Below are 20811 nucleotides of genomic sequence, written 5' to 3'. Positions count from 1 at the left end.
TGCCATATGCTGCACTGCATCACTGCAAGGCTTCATATGGAGCCTCCACAATAAGCCCTAACTTTATTCTTCAGACAAATGTTTGAATTTCCACCCCCCACCAAAAAAACCACTCCCTCTTTATGATGAAAGTTTGGAGTGCTGTTACAGCTGCCACTACTTTATGCCACCAGCGAAAGATTCTGTTAGACACAGATGTCCAAGGAGCCCATGTACCACTGACAGGCAATCTGGCAACACAGAATTAACCTGCAGAATTAACAGGGGCACTTGATTTAAGTTCCTGAAACATATTTCCAGTTACTACCCAGGAGATAAGTACTGTTCAATGATGAGAACTGGATAAGCACATGGCATTTTTTCAACAGATTTATTGAAGTATAATTCACAGACCATACAATTCACCCATTTAAATTGTACAATTCAACATTCTTTAGTATAGTCACAGAGTTGGGCAACCATCAACACAATTGATTTAAGGACATTTTTATCACCCCAAAAAGAAATCCTAACTAACAGTCGCTCCCCACTTCTCCCATCAAAAGCCTCCCTCACCCCCAGCTCTAGGCAGCCACTAATATACTTTGTGTCTTTATAGATTTTCCTATTCTCAACAGTTCATATAAATGGAATCACATAACATATGGTCTTTTGTGCCTGGCTTCTTTCACATAACACGCTTCTAAGGCTCATCCATGTTGTAGCATGTACCAGTATTTCATTCCTTTTTATGGCCAAATACTATTCCACTGTATGGATATTCCACATTTTATTTATCCTTCAGCTGATAGGCCTTTGGTTGTTCCCACTTTTTGTCTATTGTGAATAATGATGCTATAAACATTAGTGTACAAGTTTTTGTGTAGACCTATGTTTTCAGTTCTCTTGGGTGTATAACTAGGAGTCAATTGCCGGCATGGGGCAATTCTGTGTTTAGCATTTTGAGGAACTGCCAAACTGTTTTCCAAATGGCTGCACCATTTTACTTTCCCACCAGTATGAAGGTTCCAATTTCTCCACACTCTCACCAACACTTAGATTATCTGTCTTTTTTATTATAGACATCCTAGTGGGTACAAAGTGGTATTTCAGTGTGGTTCTGATATTCACTTCCCTCTTGGCTAATGATGGCATATGACATTTGAACACAGCTCTTAATGTATCCTTTTTTCATACGAGATATTTCTGACAAAAACCTAAGAAATAACCTATTGAGACTTCCAGCAGTTTCTTCGCTCAACTGTACATAAAATGCTTAAGTCTTAGCTCATCTATAGAAGAACAGGGATGGGGTAAGGAATCAGATGCAGGGAGAGGGTCGACGATGGGGAGAAACTCAAACATGTCCACTGAATACATTATTTGAAAATTCAAAAGTGGCTTACATTTTGATATGGCTATCAAATGTAATGTAGATGTAATGACTACACCAAAATAGCCATGTCAAAATGCCCTGCTCTGAGCTAGGCACTGATTATTAGAATTAGATTTGGTAAAGACAGAGAGAAGATTCATTTATTTCACTCTCTTCCCCAATATTTGTCATTATATTCTTCAAAAGCAAGCACTTACAGGAACCCTCATACACTGTTGCATATTAACTGCTACAACTTTTTTGGAAAGCAATTTGGCAATACATTCCAAAGCCCTAAAATGTATATGCCCTTTAACCTAATTATTTCATTTCTGGAAAGTTGTCTTAAATCAATGTGAAATATAGGGAAAAAAGTAAACCAAAAATTTTTTTCATAGATGAATCAATCTCAACATTTAATAATATGAAAATAAATAATGAAAAATATTTCACTGAGATATACTGCAGTAATTAAAATGACATTTATGAAAAATTTGTATAGTGTGAAAAATGTTTAAATTATAATGTGGGCATTAATGTTAATATAACAAAATTATATCAGCTTTGTAAAATATAAAAATGTATTCCTAGAAGAAATACTGAAATGAAATCCTTCAAAATAAAAAGTCATTGCAATACTGAATCATTATGATGTACACCTGAAATTATATTGTAAATCAACTATACTTCAACTTAAAAATAAAATACACTGATTAAAAAAAAAGAGAATCCCACCACTGCAAAACAAGCACTATAAATATTTAGGAGTTTGAATTGTTTTTAGTTACTAATAATAACGTTTCATTGTTTAATTGGGTTTTTAATTAAATATTAAAACCTTTAAAAAAACAGTCATTGCATCTCAGTGGTGGGATTAAAAATGGGTTTTTCTATTTTTTATAAAATTTTAATATTTTAAACAATGTACAAGGATTATTATTTTTTTAATAGGTGTGTTTATTTATTTATTTATTTATTTATTTATGGCTGCGTTGGGTCTTCGTTGCTGCACGCGGGGTTTCTGTGGTTGCGGTGAACGGGGACTACTCTTCTATTCGGTGTGCCGGCTTTTCATTGCGGTGGCTTCTCTTGTTGTGGAGCACAGGCTCTAGGCGCATGGGCTCAGTAGTTGTGGCACGTGGGCTCAGTAGTTGTGGCACATGAGCTCAGTAGTTGTGGCTCACGGGCTTTAGAGCGCAGGCTCAGTAGTTGTGGCGCATGGACTTAGTTGCTCCATGGCATGTGGGATCTTCCTGAACCAGTGATTGAACCTGTGTCCCCTGCATTGGCAGGCGGATTCTTAACCACTGCGCCACCAGGGAAGTCCCCAAGGATTATTTACATAAGTGATAAATGTGGTTTTAAATAAAACTAACGGCCAGGCTCAAAGCCCAGTCCTGCACTGAATGCCTTCAGTAAACACTAATTTCCAGTGGTCTTATTTCTAAGGGCCAGGAAATCATACTCTACTTAGAGAAAACAGTATGATCCACTGTAATAAGACCTGGCCTGAGAGCCAGGACACCACCCTCGAGCTCTGAGCTGTGTGTCACTTAACACCTTTGAATGGTGGGAAAGTTGAAACAGACCACATACTTAGTGCATTCTGACTTTGGAATACAGGTTACATATGTTATTAAAATGGGACACCAAGCGTACAAAACAAGTATCACGATGCCCCGTGTGACAGAACAAATAGTGGTGGGGATTCATACCCAAATCTAACTCCACACCACACTGACATCTGTAAAACAGAAATAACAAGGTCTACCATGCTTACTGCACAACGTAAAAGTCAACTTAGATAAATATATGTGACAGTTCCACATAAAATATCTAGTTCCTGGAAATGTAAGACTCTAAGGCCCTCCACACTGCCTCTTAATTCTCCAGGAGTTTAATATTACCTGAAGTCAGAATTGCATGTTTCTTCTGCCCTCTTAAGCTAAGTCAATAATAAATAAAGATTGCTTTTAGTAAGTAGCAGGAAAAAAAATGTTTTAAATTATAATAATGTAGATTATGCAAGGCAAATGATTATTAGATGTTTAAATATCAACAGGGGGAAAAGATTTACAACACAAATGAGACAAAAAGTAACTACCCATAATATTTACAAACCAATAAGAAAAACATAAACAAACAAAATGCAAACATAAACAACCCAAAAGATAAATGAACAAAAAGACATTTAGGCATCTCACAGATGAAACAGTACAAATGACTAAAAATCGTATACAAAAAGCCAAACCCGTAGGGGCTTCCCTGGTGGCGCAGGTGTTGAGAGTCCGCCTGCCGATGCAGGGGACACGGGTTCGTGCCCCGGTCCGGGAGGCTCCCACGTGCCGCGGAGCGGCTGGGCCCGTGAGCCATGGCCGCTGAGCCTGCGTGCCTGGAGCCTGTGCTCCGCAACGGGAGAGGCCACAACAGTGAGAGGCCTGCGTACCGCAAAAAAAAAAAAGCCAAACCCTGATGACAATTACAAAAATGTAAATTAAAAGCACATATTTTTACCTATCAGTTTGGCAAAGATGTAGAAGATTAATAGTACACAGCATTGGAAAGGATATGCATGGAAGAGCACTTTCAAACACTGCTGGCGCAAACTTGACAGTAACTATCAAAATACAAAGTACACGTATCCTCTGACCCAACAATTCCTAGGAATTTATCCTACAGAAGCATTTGTACACAGTGATGTTTACTGCACCATTCTTTGTAACAGCAAGCAAAAAATATGGAAACACATCCGTCAATACGTTTTATGGTGGTATATCCATCGAATGGACTCTTCGGTTGTTATTAAAATGAAATGAATCCGTATGTACTAACAGAGAAAGATGTCCATGAGGTATTGCTAAAGAAAAACTTGCCAAATACCATATATATTGTACAATGTCAGCATTTAAAGTAAAATGAAAATTGTTTCTATTTCTATACTATATATGTATCTCTTGCATCTCTACATATGATGTGTAGTTGGTGGTCATTAGTGGGATGTTTTGATTCTCCTCTTTACACTCTCAGGGTAGGACTGCATGCCCCAGCCCCTCTGAAGCTCACCATGCTGTGTATCTTGCTTCAACAAATGAAACGTGAGCAGAATCACCTCGAGGTAGAAGGCTTGAAAGCCAGTGCAGAATGTTTCACGTTCCCTTCCTCTCCGTGACTCACTGAAGCAGGTGCTGCGCTGGAAGCCTGGGTCTCTGAACAACCAAGATGGCGGGAGCCCTTTCTCGCTCCACCCCCATGCCAAATCTCATCTACCCCCTAGGTGGGAGCAAGAAAGAAACTTTTGTTGTAGCAAGCCACTGAGAGTTTGTGGTTGTTTGATACTCCAGCGCAATTTAGTGGTCCTGATACATAGAGGAATAAGACAAAAAAAAAAAATCTGGAAAGATACATACCAAACTGCCATCTTGGGGTTACCCTAAGAGAAGAATGAGAATGGGAGAGGGGAAGGGCAGGAAATGGGGGTCAGCGGGACTTTGGGGTTTTATTTTACATATTTGGGAATTGTATAAATTTTCATAAGCACATATTGTTTTTGGAATTTGAACAAAAGGTATTTGTAAATAATCTAAGATGTCCAGAAATTTTTACATTGTTGCTTTTTAAAATTCCAATAACCACAGTTCTGACACAAATAAAATCCCCCTGTGACCATACCGAACAAAATATGAAAACTGGCCTTTGTAAGAGTTCTAGGCAGAGAGACTGAAGGGCTTCTTTGAAAAGTAACACTATACTTAGGGATGACAGCACGCGAGACAAACCGCCCTATTCTTCCAGCTCCAATAAGGATGCGAAGGTTTTACTCAGATGACATAGAAGCAGATGGGGGAACAGAAGGAGCTGTCAGCAATGCCTGCCAGGACTTAGGGAGCACTTATAAAAACTACTAAATAAGGGCTTCTCTGGTGGCGCAGTGGTTGAGAGTCCGCCTGCCGATGCAGGGGACACGGGTTCGTGCCCCAGTCCGGGAAGATCCCACATGCCGCGGAGCGGCTGGGCCCGTGAGCCATGGCCGCTGAGCCTGCAAGTCCGGAGCCTGTGCTCCGCAGCGGGAGAGGCCACAGCAGTGAGAGGCCCGCGTACCGCAAAAAACAAACAAACAAAAAAATTACTAAAAAACGGTTCCAAAACACCCAGAGAAACAAACATGTACACAAATGGCAGCCGAGGCAGCTGTTAAGGCAGGGCCCGATGTGAGGTGATGCGGAAGGAGAGATGTTAGTCCATCTGGAAGAGAGAAACAAGACCATCGTTCTCTCTGACAAAACCACAGCCTTTGTGGCGGGATCTCAGGGAGTGACTGCGCTGTGGAGGAGCAGCCATGTGGGAAGCAGGGGCTCCAAACTGATTAAAGCAACAGCAAGGTTATTTGCCTGTTCACACCAATCAATTCTCTATTATAAAATTGAATTAAGATGTCATAGAAATTCATCGGAGGGAAAGCCAAACCAACAGGTATTCTTACTTTAAAGCACCGGGCACTTCAAAGGTTTTCAGAATTAATCCTCACAAGCCTACCATGTTTTTATGCTCATTCTTAGAGATGAGGCACCTTTGGCTCAGAGAGGTAAAGGAACTTGTCCAGGGTCACAGAGCCAAGATTCAAACCCATGCCTGGTGTGGACTTTCCAGAGTCAGTGGGGAGGGCTGCTTAGGGATGAAAGTAAGGAGTCAGCCCAGGGAATCTGCTTCTCGTCTATACAGCTAACGGATACATTCACATCAACAACCTCTTTATTTGTTTTATGAACACAAAAGTTAAGTACTGATGTCACCTGAATAGCTAAAATAAGTTTCTCATGGTGACATATATAGTTAATATACCAGAGTATGATGAGACAGGTACCAGGTCCAGAATAGAGGCTTTAAAAAATTCAATTCAGGGGCTTCCCTGGTGGCACAGTGGTTAAGAATCCACCTGCCAATGCAGGGGACACAGGTTCGATCCCTGGTCCAGGAAGATCCCACATGCTAGGGAGCAACTAAGCCTATGCGCCACAACTACTATGCCTGCGCTCTACAGCCTGAGAGCCACAACTACTGAGCCCACGTGCCCCAACTACTGAAGCTCACGTGCCTACAGCCCATGCTCCGCAACAAGAGAAGCCACGGCAATGAGAAGCCCGCGCACCGCCACGAAGAGTAGCCCCCGCTGGCCACAACTAGATAAAGCCTGCGCACAGCAATGAAGGCCCGATGCAGCCAAAAATAAATTTAAAAATAAAATAAATTTAAAATAATTCAGTTAAACTCGTGAAACCTTAAAAGTATAATTGATTTTAAAAGAAAAGAACTTTAAATCAGTGTTATTTAAAAAATTTTAAACCTAAACTACATCACGTTGACATTCATGCAAAAAATGCATTATCCTGCAGAGGTCTCTGGGTGCTTTTGTTATCTGCTGTATCCCAAGACCCCAAATATAGCCCGGCACAAAGCAGGCCTCAAAGTATTTGTTAAATGAGTCAAATGAGCTGGTCATGTCTATTTAACCAGTAACCTATATATGCAGATGAAATTCTATACTAGTTGTTTTCTAGTTTAAAAAAATATATCGATCAAATAACCAATGTCTATAGTTATCAAATAGAAGGAAAAGTAACCTTAACTGAATACAGACCATGTGCCAAGCACTGGGTTAAGGCAATTTACATACATCCCCTCATTTAATCTCACAAGAATTCTGCAAGAGGCATCACTAGCCCACCGATACAGATGAAGAGTCGACGCTCAGAGTGGTTCTGTATGCAGTACCCAGCTGGCTTGGTCACACAGGTAATCAGTGGCAAGGATTTTTAACTCATCTGTCTGAATTCAAAGTCCACACTAGCTCCGGAACACAATACTTTCACTCTAGAGAAGCCACTTAAAAGAGGAGCCAATTACTTTTACAATATGTTCTTTTCAAGGAACAGATTTAAAAGAAAAAGAAAATGTATGGCTGAATTTTTGCACTCAACTTCTGCGGATACAAAACCAGAATCGAGAGCGCTAAGAAAATCGAGGCTATTTACAGCAGAGGGCATGTTTATACAACACAGAAAACTGCTCTAACAAGTTTAACACCTTAAAAACCCATATTTTTATTTGTAGTAGTTATAGAACTCGAATATGAGCTCCTGGAACTTACTGTCTTTTAAAGGACTCTAAGGCATTAGTGTGGATTCATGAAGCTATCATATATATTGTGTAAGAGTGGCAGTGAATTGTGATTTTTATGGTGTGACAAGCTTAACTTGCAAAGGAAAAATTCTAGTGGACTAGCCGTTAAAATAACGTGTCTATTGAAGGCGAACATTTGATGGAGTAGGCTATAAACCGTCCCTAAAGGTAATGTTGTTTTCAAAAAATGGAAAGTAAATCTCGCGATGACTATCATTAAAATAAGAAAGGGAGGAATGTTAAACTACACAATTCTTCATTTTCTAATCTGCCTTCTTCCCCAAAGAGTCTGAGACACAGCAGTTCATGCAGCAGGCTCACATCCTGCAGAGGAGCAAGGCCACTCGGCAAGTCAAATGCACCAGAATCTCTTCTCCCTCATGGGCAGCGATGAGATAGGATTTGCAAGGTGCAGACACCAAATGCTCCCTCTGCCAGGCAGGATATGTTTCAATGTGTTTTACTTTAAGTCCTGTTTGCAATGTCACCCTCCTGGTTCTAAGTGACACCACTGCCATTTCAGAGTTATGAGTCAGATGAGGAATTGGAGGGCTAAGAAGTGGAGGATGATAAAACATACTGAAAAGTGGGCTTGGGAACAAGACAGACTGTTTGAACCCTGACCCTCCCACTTACTTGCTGTGCCCAATTCAGTTTCTTCAATTGTTATCTGAGAATAATGAAAATAGAGTAACTCCTTGCAGGGTGGATTTTAGCAAAGGATTAGCAAAGAAGACAGTATAGGATTGCATACTGGTTACAAGCACAGAACCTGGATGGCTCGGCCCCTTGTTACCTGTGTGAACTTGGGCTCACCCCTGAACTAACCTCCTCTCAATCTCAGTTTCCTCATCTGTAAATTGGAAATGATAAGGGGATCCACTTCAGAGGGTTGCTGCGAGGATTAAATAAAATAATCCATAATAAACATTTTACACAAGTTTTAATGAGTATAAAGCACATAGAACGATGCCTAGCACATAATACGGTATTTCATAAACAGTAACTAACATAGTACAAGTTATAAATAGGATGATAGCGTAAGTATATATATATGTTCTGAAGAAAGGCTGGATACATTTCAGAAAACAGCACTTGATTTGGACACTCTCAGACAAAGAGTTCACACTGTAATAGATCTTGGGATGGGGCTTCTGCCAACTGTTATCAACAAAGGTCCCTCTATCAAATCTCTCAGTGCCCTCGTTCACGTTAGCTGGTGTCCATGGTACCACTGCGCACAAATACACAACCGACATCTCCAAGGAGGGCAGCTCACAACAACAGTGGCATCTATCCTCCATGGTGTCTTTTCCCTAAGGTTTTCTCTAATGAGGGTGTCAGAACTGCAAAAAGAATATACAGGAGAGGGGGAGAGAGGCTCACACGATTGGAAGAGGACCATACAATTCCGTAAATATTTATTGAACATCTACTATGAGCCAGGAACCATCCCTCTTCACGTTGCAACTTCACGGTGACTCTGTAAACATGATTTTGCTCTTCTAGAATAAACTTTCGTCTTACCTACAAGTTTACAGAGCTAACATTTGTGAACTGTCCTTTGAGAAACAAATTTAGCATGGTGGGCACCATTGCATTAGACCTGACTGGAGTTACAACTGACAACTGAATCATTTCAGAGAGTTGGTGTGGGGCCCTTGAGACTGACAGAGTGGGCAAGGGAAGCTCGGTCTATATATGGCAAGAATCTGAGATTATATTCAGCCAGAAGTGCAAGCCTCTCAGCATGGCCTTCGACGTCCTCCAACCTGGCTCCTTCTTCATCTGTCTCTGCTCTCCACACGCTCTCTAAGCCACCATCGCCCCATCCTGCATATAAAAAAACCGGGTCTCCCTGCCTTTGCTCCTATTCTGTATGGAATGCCATTTACCCACTCAACTCCCAGGCTGGACTGCAATCTTCTGTATGCATGTCTACCCCTGGAGGGCAAGGAGGGACTTGTCATGTCTATGCCACCCCTGACCCAGGGTCTGCCAGTATCAGCCAGCGGGGAGCAGTGGGAAGGGCACAGAATGGGAGGCTGGTTTCAAGTGGAAACCTGTTTCAAATGCTAGCTCTGCCCCTTACCAGCTGTCGGACCTTGAATACGTTAACTTCTGTGTACTTCGATTTCCTCCTGCGTAAAATGGAGACAAAAGGGCATTTACTTTATTGGTTGTTGGGAGAATCAACTCCTTGGCTATATGTAAAGCACTTAGAAGAGTGCCTGGCACGGGGGAAGAGCTGTGGAAGGCTTCATCACGGTTGCTGTTCAGTATCACTGTTATCGTTACTGTCATTAAGTGTGTGCAGAAAAGAGAAAAGTGGAGAAGGAAGGGAGATTGTGCCCTGCAGCTGAGCAGACGTCTGAACTCCCACGCTGGCTCAGCGCTGTCCTGCTGAATAGCCCGATGGTGGAGCCCCTCACCACTCACTCGCAAAAGGAGACACAGAGCTTTCACACTGGTTGGTGCTCGTAACCTTATTTCTTGCCTGGGCTGCTGCCCAACCCCTGCCAAAGCCAGCCAGCTAGGGACTCCCAAATCCTGCAGTGACAGCACAGCATGACATACAAGGGACACTGCAGCTCAGTTCCTTGCAACCCAGCCCCCAGCAGACTTCCTGCTCCTAGAATATCAGTGCTGAGCGCTAGAGGTGACCTTTTCCAACAGCACCCCTGTAACAGATGGGGAAACTGAGGCCTGGGGAGGCTGTGCTTACATTTTGTTAGTACCCAGCCAATTTTGTGGTAGGTATTAAGAATACCATGACCATTGTTTAAAGCTGGAAGGAACTTCAAAGTTTACCCAGTCTGGCACTTTTCAAACTCCACATTCTATGGTGTCAAGATGAGATGTGAGCTCTGTTGCAAGTCATTTATTCATTCATTTATGGATCACCCGCCATCTGCTGGGCATCAGGGACACAAGTCAGACACCACTCCTGTCCTCGGGACCTCACAGACGAATAGGGAAGCGTGACTATGTAAATAATTACATGTCTAATACTAAAGTCTTGTTGTGAGTGAATTATGTTTTAAAATATACTAGAATGAGCATCTCCACTTACATGCCAACATGCTTTCTGAGCGGAACATGCAGGACTGGGGCTGGAGGAGGCAGTTACAGGTAGCGCCCTGTAAACTGCTCACCCCACCGGGTTCACCTGTGCAAGGGCCACACACAGACTCACATTACCATTATGTGGCTACAGCGGTAAGGAGACTGGGAACCACCGACCCAACCCCATTTGACAGACAGGCAAACTGAGGCCTAAAGAATTTAACTCACTTGCCAAAGTAGCACAGCAGATAAACAGAAGACGCTTAAGATTCTGTAGTGGCTCATGTAGGCTTCCAAAAAAATCCACATTCCACAGTGTAGCACATGATCTGACCCCTGCACACCCCTCCTGCCCCCTCTCTCACCGTTCTGCCCCCCACTCTATGACTCAGCCCTACTGAACTACCTGCGAAGCCCCAAATGCACCTCTGCTTGGTCCATCCCACTCCCTCGGCCAGGGAGCCAAAGTCGACGACCCCTAAATAATGCCAACTCATTCTCAGCACTCAGAACTCAGCTCAGGGCTCTCTCCTCCAGTACCTGGCCCTGACATGGCCCCCCTCTATCTCCTATAGCATGTATGCCTTTACAAAGAGAGAGAAACGCTCATTCCATAAGGTGTTCATCCAATCAACACCTCTATGTGCCGAGCACCTGAGGATATGGCAGTAAATAAAATAAAGGCCCCTGCCCTCATGGAGCTTACATTCTACTGAGGGAAACAGACAATAAACAATACAAAATATAATGTCACTAGAGTTCAGTGCTATGAAAAAAAAATAAAGACGAGTGGAGGGATATTGGGGGAAGGCCTCTCCAAGGAAGTGGCATTTGATCAGCGATCTGAAGTAACAGAGTAAGCCATGCCAATAGCTGGGAAAAGAGCATTTCAAGAAGCAGTAGCAAAGGCCCTGTAACTACTGCAATGATTTCTTTACTTGTGTCTTACCTCCTACTGAACCTGGAGGTCCTTGAAGGCAAGGGTTACATCTTAAGCATCTTTGATTCGCAGGGCCCAGCATCCACAGTGGACACTATGGACACTTCCGGAATGAGTGAATGAAGTTGGCCCAGCATGTGTGATTGCTGATTTCTGAGTCCGTGTGGCTCCATCACTTGAGATCTGGCCAGTTTTGCATCTCTCTCCTCCCCAGGGCTAAGCTAAGCACAGGTTTGGGGCAATCAGCCTTCTTAATTCTGTGGCCTGGTCTCAGTTCCTGGATCCTCCCTTCATTAGGACTATAGTACTGACAGGCTCTCCAGGTTTATATTGTTCTGGTGCTCATATCTCTGGTCTGGACCTGGGACCCTGTCCCGAAACCCAGACACCTAGTACTGGGAGCCTCCCTCACTTTCTCCAGGTTTCATAGGCATCAAAGTCCTCCCCTGAACCCCAAGCCCCAAGGCTGGGGGGCCCTGACCCCTGGAATCAGACTTCGCAATGGCTAACACCTCCCTACTTGGAAGTCTGCCCTGCCTGATTCTTGACTGCCCTCCAAACCACACGACCCCTTCTGCTGCGATATCAACCCTCTGACCCCATCAATCCGTTCTGTGGCCATCTCTCTGCATGTTCCAACTTCATTAAACCATTCCTGAACTCCTACTATAACTAAGACCCAGGGCTAAGGACCTGCGTCCTCATGTTGCCTGCTACAGATCCTATACCATCAGCAGACCATCTGGGTCCAAGCCTCCAGATTCGACTACCCCAAACCACAATCCTGACACTCCCAAAAGCACATTAAATAACCTTAGGTGCTGCAAATAAAGTCAAATGGCTTTATCCACTCCGCCAACTGCAACAGATATCTCTGGATGTCACTGGTGCTTCATCCCAGCCCCCACCGGGTCTAAAATGAGTTCAGGGACAAATAACCCACTCCTTCATTCACCCTTTCACCCACCACTTCCTCACACCTGCTATAAGCCAAGCCTTGAAACATAAAACACAGTGCCTACACTGATGACAATGATGCTAATGGTGATGTGATGGTGACAGTGATGGTGGAAGAGAGAGAGGAGTAGTGGTAAGGTTAGTTACCATTTATTGCACACTTGGGCTATACTAAAATAAGCGGCGAGTCTTCTAATACTAAGAAAACTATGAGATAGGTTTTATTAGCCTCACTTTACAGAGAAGGAAATAGGCTGAAGAGGTGAAGCAACTTGCTCAAGGTCACAGAGCTAAGTGGCAGGGCGCTGAGACCCTAGTCTGCCTGCCTCCAAAGTATAAACGGTTCAACCGCCCCAAGGGTCACCCAGTAAATGCTAAACAAATATAACTTAAAGAAGAAGTGAAAGAGAGAGGATCCAGGCCTCCGGGGACTCAAAAACTGGTGGAGGGGACAGACATATAAACAAATATCTACCATGTGGGAAGGCCAGCGCTGATGGCTGGAGACCATGGAGCTGGAGCGGAGCTGCAGGGGAGCTAGAGGAGGGAGTGGCTAACTTGACCTGGAGGGGTCTAGAGCCGTCTTGAGGAAGTGACTTGGGGGCTAGGCTTTGAAGGATGAGCAGTTTGCGGCTGACAAGCGTGGCGCACAGCAGGAGCTCGGCCCTCAGACCTGGCCTGGGCCGTCCGTCTCCTCTGAGGTCGTCCAGTCCACCCCCCTGTGCCCACGCGGCCGGGCCGGGCCTCACCTCCTTCCACTTGAGCTGGCGAATGCTGATCTTCAGGGCGTCCAGGGAGGTCCTGGCCTTGGAGCTGTCCACGGTGACAGGCCGCGGAGAGCAGTACTCCTCGGACCGGTCCGAGCTCCGCTTGCAGCTACGGCTCTTGCTCCTGGACTTCCCGTGCGGGTAGAGGCCCTGCGCCGACACCGGCTTCGCCTGGTACATGGGCAGCGTGGACGGCGGCCGCGGTGGGGCGCGGGCGTCGCCCTCCTCGGCCGCGCGGGGCTGCGCCGGGGTCGGCTCCTTGGGCTGCTCCTCCCCCGCCTTGCGCTCCGGCTCCCCGGCTGCGCCCGGGTCCACGCGGACCTGTTCCTTCGCCGCATGCGCTTTGGCCGCGGCCACGGCCTCCGCCTCCCACCAGGCCGCCAGCTCCCTCTCGGGTCTGCCTCGCAGCATGGTGCTCAGGGCCGGTGCCAGCGCCAGTGCTGCCGCCGCCGCCGCCGCCGCTCCGCCGCCCCGGCCCGCGACCAAACTGCCGCCGCTGCCGCAGCTGCCACGCGCTCCCAGCCCGAGCCAGTTGCCATGATTTCTCAGGCTCCGGTTGACAAGGGCAGTCGCCAACTCTGGACGGGGCCCGGGAAGGGACAATCGCCGACCCAGCCCCGGCAACCTCATAAGCGAGGGTGCTCACGTGACCGTGCCTGTCGCGGAGGAGGCGGCCATCTTGGAAGAGGGCGGAAGCGACCTCTGCCCGCCCAGCCGGACAACCCGCTGGCGTTCTGAGCCCGCGGAACTAGGAGGGGAGAGGTTGGAGCTTGAGGGCAGAAAGTCGTTGGGCGCTTGCGGGGCTCGTGAGCCCAGGGGCTGGGCCGGAGAGACAACAATTTCAAACACGAAGCCCACTTTCCTCCACCCCGTACACACTCACTGGGATAACTCCCGGTCTGTTGGAGGAGGCACAGCCTCACCCGTTCCAGGCAGCTCCACCATCAGGAAGCACCTCAGTCTGATGATGGACATGACAAGTCCAAACTCTCAAGGATTAGCTGCTCGTTTGAAGAAATCCCTTTCTGGTCCTGGGAGAGCCCCAGACTGAGAGGGGAGACACGTTTCCCTGTTCTCAGGGAGCTCCCAATGGCATAGGGAGGCCGTGGAGAAGCCTGCAGATTCGCGGTTGAGGACATTAACCAACCCTTTTCATATTGTCATTTTAAAAATTATGGTAAGATACACATAACATAAAATGTATCATTTTAACCATTTTTAGGTATAGCCTTCAATGGCGTTAATACATTCGCATTGTTGTGCAACCATCACCACCATTCGTCTCCTGAACTTTTCCATCTTCTCAAACTGAAACTGTACCCATTAAACTCTTAACTCCCGTCCGCCCTCCCCCAGCCCGTGAACTACCCGTTCTCCTTTCTGTCTATATGAATTGGATTATTACCTCATAGAAGTGGAATCATACAAGATTTGTCCCTTTGTGTCTAGCTTATTCACTCAGCCTAATGCCTTCATGGTTCATCCATGTTGTAGCATTATCAGAATTTCATTCCTTTGTAGGGCAGAATAGCGTTCCATGGTGTGAATGGACCACATTGTATCAGTTCATCTGACCATGGACATTTGGGTTGTTTCCACCTGTTGGCTATTGCGAATGATGCTGCTATGAACATGAGCACACAAATACCTATTTGAGTCCCCGCTCTCTATTCTTTTGGGTTGCCATGTATTTTTAAAGCCAACCCAAGGAGAGGGCTTTCCCTTATCACCTTAGGGAACCATATTTGTTCTTTCGGGGAATGGGGGTGCTAGGATAGAGCACCCCACACTGAGGACAGTAGCTGTGACAGCCCACACTGGTGAACTTTGCCACACTCTGCAGATGAAATAATGATACAAGAGAGGAAAACGAGAGGAATCACAAGGCAGTATGCAGTTAAGTGTCAAATGAGGCAAAGAGTAAAAAGAAAAATTAGGAGTTCCACGAATGGAGGATTTACTGTAAATTATAAAGCTAGATAAAACTTCATATAAGAGATAGAATATAAACTGAGTCTTCAAGATGGAGTAAGAATCAGCTAGATAGAAAGTAGGTGGGGGAACTTCCCTGATGGCTCAGTGGTTAAGAATCTGCCTGCCAATGCAGGGGACATGGGTTTGAGCCCTGGTCCGGGAAGATCCCGCATGCCGCGGAGCAACTAAGCCCGTGCGCCACAGCTACTGAGCCTGCTCTTTAGAGCCTGCGAGCCACAACTGTGGAGCCTGTGCTCCACAGCTACTGAAGCCCGTGCGCCTAGAGCCAGTGCTCCGCAACAAGAGAAGCCACCGCAATGAGAAGCCCGCGCACCGCAACGAAGAGTAGCCCCCACTCGCCACAACTAGAGAAAGCCTGCGTGCAGCAACAAAAACCTGACGCAGCCAAAAATAAATAAATAAATTTATTTAAAAAAAAAAAAGAAAGAAAGTAGGTGGGGTGGTCATTCCAGAGGCTGTGGGCACAGCAGCGTGTACAGTCATGCAGTGGACCCATGGGGCCTGAAAGGGGCTGAAATCCAACTTGTACTCTGCCTGCCTAGCCTCACCCATTGAGGCTTTGTCCACCAGAAAGGAGCACCTTTGCTGATTGGTTCAAAGGCTCCCAGGGCTGAAGGAAGCCCTGTACTGAGAGGGAGGTGAGGAAAAGGTACAGTACAAGTAAATTTAAGAAGGGGATAAATTCTGGTGATCAGCTTGAAATGTATAGAAATATCAAACCACTAAGTTGTGTACCAGGAACTAACATAGTGTTGTAATTCAATTATACTTCAAAAACAAACAAACAAATTCATAGAAAAAGAGGACAGATTCGTGGTTACCAGAGGTGGGACGAGGGGAAAGGTAAAGGGTTTGGCGGAGGGGAAATTGGACGAAGGCAGTCAAAAGATAACAAACTTCCAGTTATAAGATAAATAAGTGCTACGGATGTAACGTTCAACGTGACAAATATAATTAACACCGCTGTATGTTATATATGAAAGTTGTTAAGAGGGTAAATCCTGAGTTCTCATCACAAGAAAAAAATGTTTTTCTATTCCTTTAATTTTGTACCTATATAGGGTGATGGATGTTCAGTAAACCTACTGTGATCAACACTTTGTGGTGTATGTAAAGCGGATCATTACGTTGTACACACCTTAAACTAATACACGGCTTATGTAAATTATATCTCAGTGAAACTGGAAGAAAAAAATAAAATTTATTAGTCCTGTAAAAAAGGGGGGATAATCATAGGCTTTTCTAGCAGACTAGACTGGTGGAAACACAAGCCTTAGAGGAAGGGTGAGCAGGAGGCGAGGCCCATTGGAGCTCCCTGTCAGGTCTTTGAATGCTGTGCTGACCTCTGACTTCTCAGGAACTTCTAAAATGTGCTGGTGGAAAATCCAACCCCACATGGGACTCCTCACAGGGGAGCTTAGTTACGGCTGTTGCGGAGCTAAGAGCAGGTGAGAATCAGGGACCAGGAGCACCTCCCAAAATACACAAATGTATAAAGAGGTAGGTCTCTCCTTTTCCTTCACACACTCACCACAGCTTATAGTCAGAGTTTTACTTGTTTGTTTACTTATAACGGTCTGTCTCACCAGAGTCCAAGTGCCAAAAGTAAGGAGTGTCCTGTTCTAGTTGACCATATCCCAACACCCAGTCAGTGCCTGGTAGACAGTAGGCATTCAATAACCATTTCTTGAATGAATGAATTTGCTAATGAATGAATAAACAAACAAACGAATGAATAAATGAGCAAGCGAATGAATGAATGAATGAACGAATTAAAAATTAAACTCATATTCAATAATAAGAAAATACATATGCAAATTATAGCAAATGTCAATGACAGCTTTAGCCACTTAGGATAAACAGTACCCTGGTGATGTAACATTAGCGAACTGGTGCAAGCATCGTAATCACAACGCTTAAAGACTGTTCTGCATAAACAGGACCTGGAAGAAGATAGAGACAAATGAGAACAGCTGTGGTGCTGGAGACATGCGATCTTGGTTGAAATTTTCCCTCTTGGTTTTGGCAAACTGTATCGACCTGGAGGCTCTTCCTACCTTTGGACCCAGAAATTCATCCCATTTCTAGAGGTTTCTGCTACGAATCAGAAAGGCAGACTAAGCTTTCCGTGGTAACCTAATATCAGTCAGAAACCTCTCTGTCCCAGGCACTGTGCTAAGCATTTTGCATACGTTGTGTCATTTAAGCTTCTCAGCGGCCCTGGGATAAATCCCGTTATTCGCCACATTTTACAGATGGTGAAGGAAATCGCCACTCAGAGAAGAGAAGTCACTTGCTGGAGTCGCACAGTTTGTAAAGGCAAAGACAGGATTCAGACTCAGGGTGATCTGACACTAGCACCCAGCTCCCAACACCCACACTACCCCTCACACCAAGCCCTTTGTTCACAAAAATAAGCCACGTATGTTTAAACATAACTGAGTCCATATATATGTGTATGTATTTATACCTAAATATATGTACACACTAATTCTCAGCATATGTGGATTACATGAAAATTACATGCAGAGAAAATCTCTGGGTTCAAATATGCCAGTATATTAATAGTGGTTACTCTGGGTGATGGAATTGAGGGAGACTATTTTCCTTTAAACTTTCCTGTATTTTCCCAATTTTCTACAGTGACCATGCATTGTTTTGATAACTGGAAAAATGTAATTTTTAAATTAAAAATGTTTCTTGATTGTTGTTCTGTCACTTTTATAGCAAGTCCATTTCCGGGGAAAGGGACAGGAAGGGACAGGGGACAGGGGTGTGGGCAGCTTTTACTCCCGTTGGTAGGTTCTGCCCTGTTAGCATCAGAGGACGCCACCAGGTGGCGCGTGAGGTCCGGTTTTTGAAGAGGCTGAAGGAGGATGAGGGGCAGGGGAAGTCCCCCGGCAACAAGCATCTGAATAACACCCAGCAGCTCCCACCCCGCTCTACTTGCAACCACACACACTTTTGCACCTCGTAGGCGTTTGCCAATGTTGCTCGCTCTGCCTGGTGCATCATCTCACTGGCCCCGTCTCCTAAGTGAGCTGTTTATTCTTAAGGCTCAGATCCAAAATCTCCTCTCCTTAGACAAGGTGTGATAGAGCTCCTGGGAGCACTGGAGTCCCTGGAGTGATCATTCTTAATGAGTGAGCAAAAGGCTTCATGTGCAGTTCTGGGTCAACTGTTTCTCAAATAGGTGGTATCTTTTTGAATGACAATAATAGCCATTCTTCACTGAGCACACCTGTATGTCAAGCCCTGTTGCGTATTCTAGCATTTTAATTCTCCCAAGCAACTCTCCAGGGAGAAAAGTACAATCTTCCCCACATGGCTGGGTTGGAGTTTGTGTTCTTCTTTGTGACCTCAGGCAAGTCTTATAATTCCTCTGGCCTCTAGTTTCCTGATCTGAAAAGTGGGGTGAAAATAGGGGCTTCCCTGGTGGGGCAGGTGTTGAGAGTCCGCCTGCCGATGCAGGGGACACGGGTTCGTGCCCCGGTCCGGGAGGATCCCACATGCCGCGGAGTGGCTGGGCCCGTGAGCCATGGCCGCTGAGCCTGCGCGTCTGGAGCCTGTGCTCCAGGCCACAACAGTGAGAGGCCCGTGTACCGCAAAAAAAAAAAAAAAAAAAAAGTGGGGTGAAAATAGGACCTATCTCAGAGTGCAGTTGTAAAAACTGAGTTGAAATAGAGTTCCTGCACGTAGTGGTCTATGAATGTTGATGATCATTACGGTTCCCATTTTAGAGGTGAGGGAACTGAAGCTGAGACAACAGTCACATAGTGAGTAAGTGACAGAGCTGAAGTCCAAAGTTCAGCGCATCCAGCGCTAAGCCCGAGTTCTTTGCATTCCGCCATTCTATCATGCTGTCGCCTCCTGGTAGGTCCTAACCCACTGAGAGGCCCTGGCCTGGCCTTGTGCCCTCTGGGCTTCCATTTGCCCCATGCCAAGTGAGGAGGTTGGCCAGGATGCTCATAAAAAGTATGACATTTTAATAAATTGGTGAAGAAGATGGTGTGGAAATGCTGAGTCTTGGGGTCCCGGCTCCACGCACCATGCATCTGTGCCATCAGCGTGAAACCTAGAGAATGGACTTCCTGCTTCCCTTGCTGGACTCTCATGTCAGCCCCCTGGAGAAGAGGAGATTCTATCTGCAGGTAATAGAATAACGGCCAGGTTTGTGAAGCTCTAAGCTGGAAATAACATAACTGACAACATGATGCCATCTTGCATTCTTCAAGTGCTCGGTGCAGGCAGAAAATAAACACCACATTTCAAATTACTTTTCCTTAAAGGTCAAGAAAAATTGAAAGCCATTGCACTCTTCTAACAACAGGCTTCTCTTTTGGAGAGCTGTCAAGGTTTTAAAATATTTTATAAAGCAATCATCTGTATGCAATCCAGATGCCTCACCCCAGTCAGGAAGTGGGGCCTGTTGAAGTATATCACTGGAGTTCTACTAGGAAAAAAAAAAAAAAAAACACTACCAAGAATTCCATCTTAACCCAACTTTGGAAAGCAATGTTTTAAAAAAGATGAAAGAAAAGAAAGAAAGAAAGTAAATAAGAAAGAATGGAGGGAGGGAGGGAAGGAGGGAAGGAAGGAAAGAAGGAAGGAAGGAAGGAAGGAAGGAAGGAAGGAAGGGAAGAAGGAAGGGAGTGATGGAGGGAGGGAAGAAGGAAGGAGTGTGGGAGGGAGGAAGGAAGGAGGGTGGGAGAGAGGAAGGGAAAAAATAAATCCCTGATGTTCCCAAATGGCCTAATGTGAGAAGAAGTCCTTCTCCTGGCTGGTTTAGGGGTGAATTAAGGGAGGGGATTTCCTTCTGTTTTTGGAGCCTGGCTCCTCCATTTCCCCCACCCCTCCATAACCAATTAACCACCAAGACCCATATTGACTTCCATGGAATTTATCAAATGGATGTTGAAAGAGCTTGAAAGATGTTTTGCCGTTTTCCAAAAAGGCTGGTTATGAGAGCTAGACAAGCGATTGCAGCAGCCCTGTGGTCTCTTGTGTTGAACCTGAGTGTAGGTATCAGTCAGCATAGGCTATGTTATGCTGCAGTAACAAACATTCCCCAAATCTCAGTGACTTAACAGAAAAATCTATTTCTCACTCACCACATATCCAGGGCAGGCTCTGGACATAGTAGTCACTCAAGGTCATAGTCTATCAGAAGCTCCATTTTACCATGTGCTTCTATGACCACAATGGGTGGGAAGAAAGGGGACATGGTGACTTACACACTGGCTTTTAAAGCTTCACTTGAAAGTGATGCATGACAGTTCTGCTCGTACACATTGACCAGAGTAAGCATAACATCAGAGTCAGAGAAGACAGGCGGCCCTCCCATGTGATAAGGGAGGACAGCTGGAAATGTTTAGTGAATTGTCTCATGAGAACCACCTCAGATAGGGACCAGGATGATGAGCCCCAGGTCCCAGAACCACACTTTAAAGGACAGTGTGTGAAACTCAGGTAGCTCAGTGGCCTCCAGGGACTTCAAGTGAGGGCAGATAAAGTGCCCAGGTACATGCTAGGCACTCAATAAATAAAGAATAACG

General features: G+C 45.2%; 1 protein-coding gene across 1 annotated transcript in view; it reads right to left on the bottom strand.

The window, feature by feature from the left end:
* TTLL11 (tubulin tyrosine ligase like 11) overlaps positions 1 to 13817 on the bottom strand; it is a gene marked incomplete at its 3' end in the record, with an annotated part of 247285 nt that extends 233468 nt beyond the window's left edge. The window contains exon 1 of the mRNA XM_082843642.1: positions 13244 to 13817. Coding sequence (XP_082699768.1) covers positions 13244 to 13672 — 429 coding nt within the window. The 5' untranslated portion in view covers positions 13673 to 13817. The remainder of the gene's footprint in view (positions 1 to 13243) is intronic.
* Between the last annotated feature and the right edge of the window lie 6994 nt (positions 13818 to 20811).

This window comes from Leucopleurus acutus (assembly GCF_964270905.1).
Source record: "Leucopleurus acutus genome assembly, chromosome: 7".
NCBI lineage: Eukaryota > Metazoa > Chordata > Mammalia > Artiodactyla > Delphinidae > Leucopleurus > Leucopleurus acutus.
Note: the sequence above shows the minus strand (reverse complement) of the source record. Positions and strands in the feature narration are given on the sequence as shown.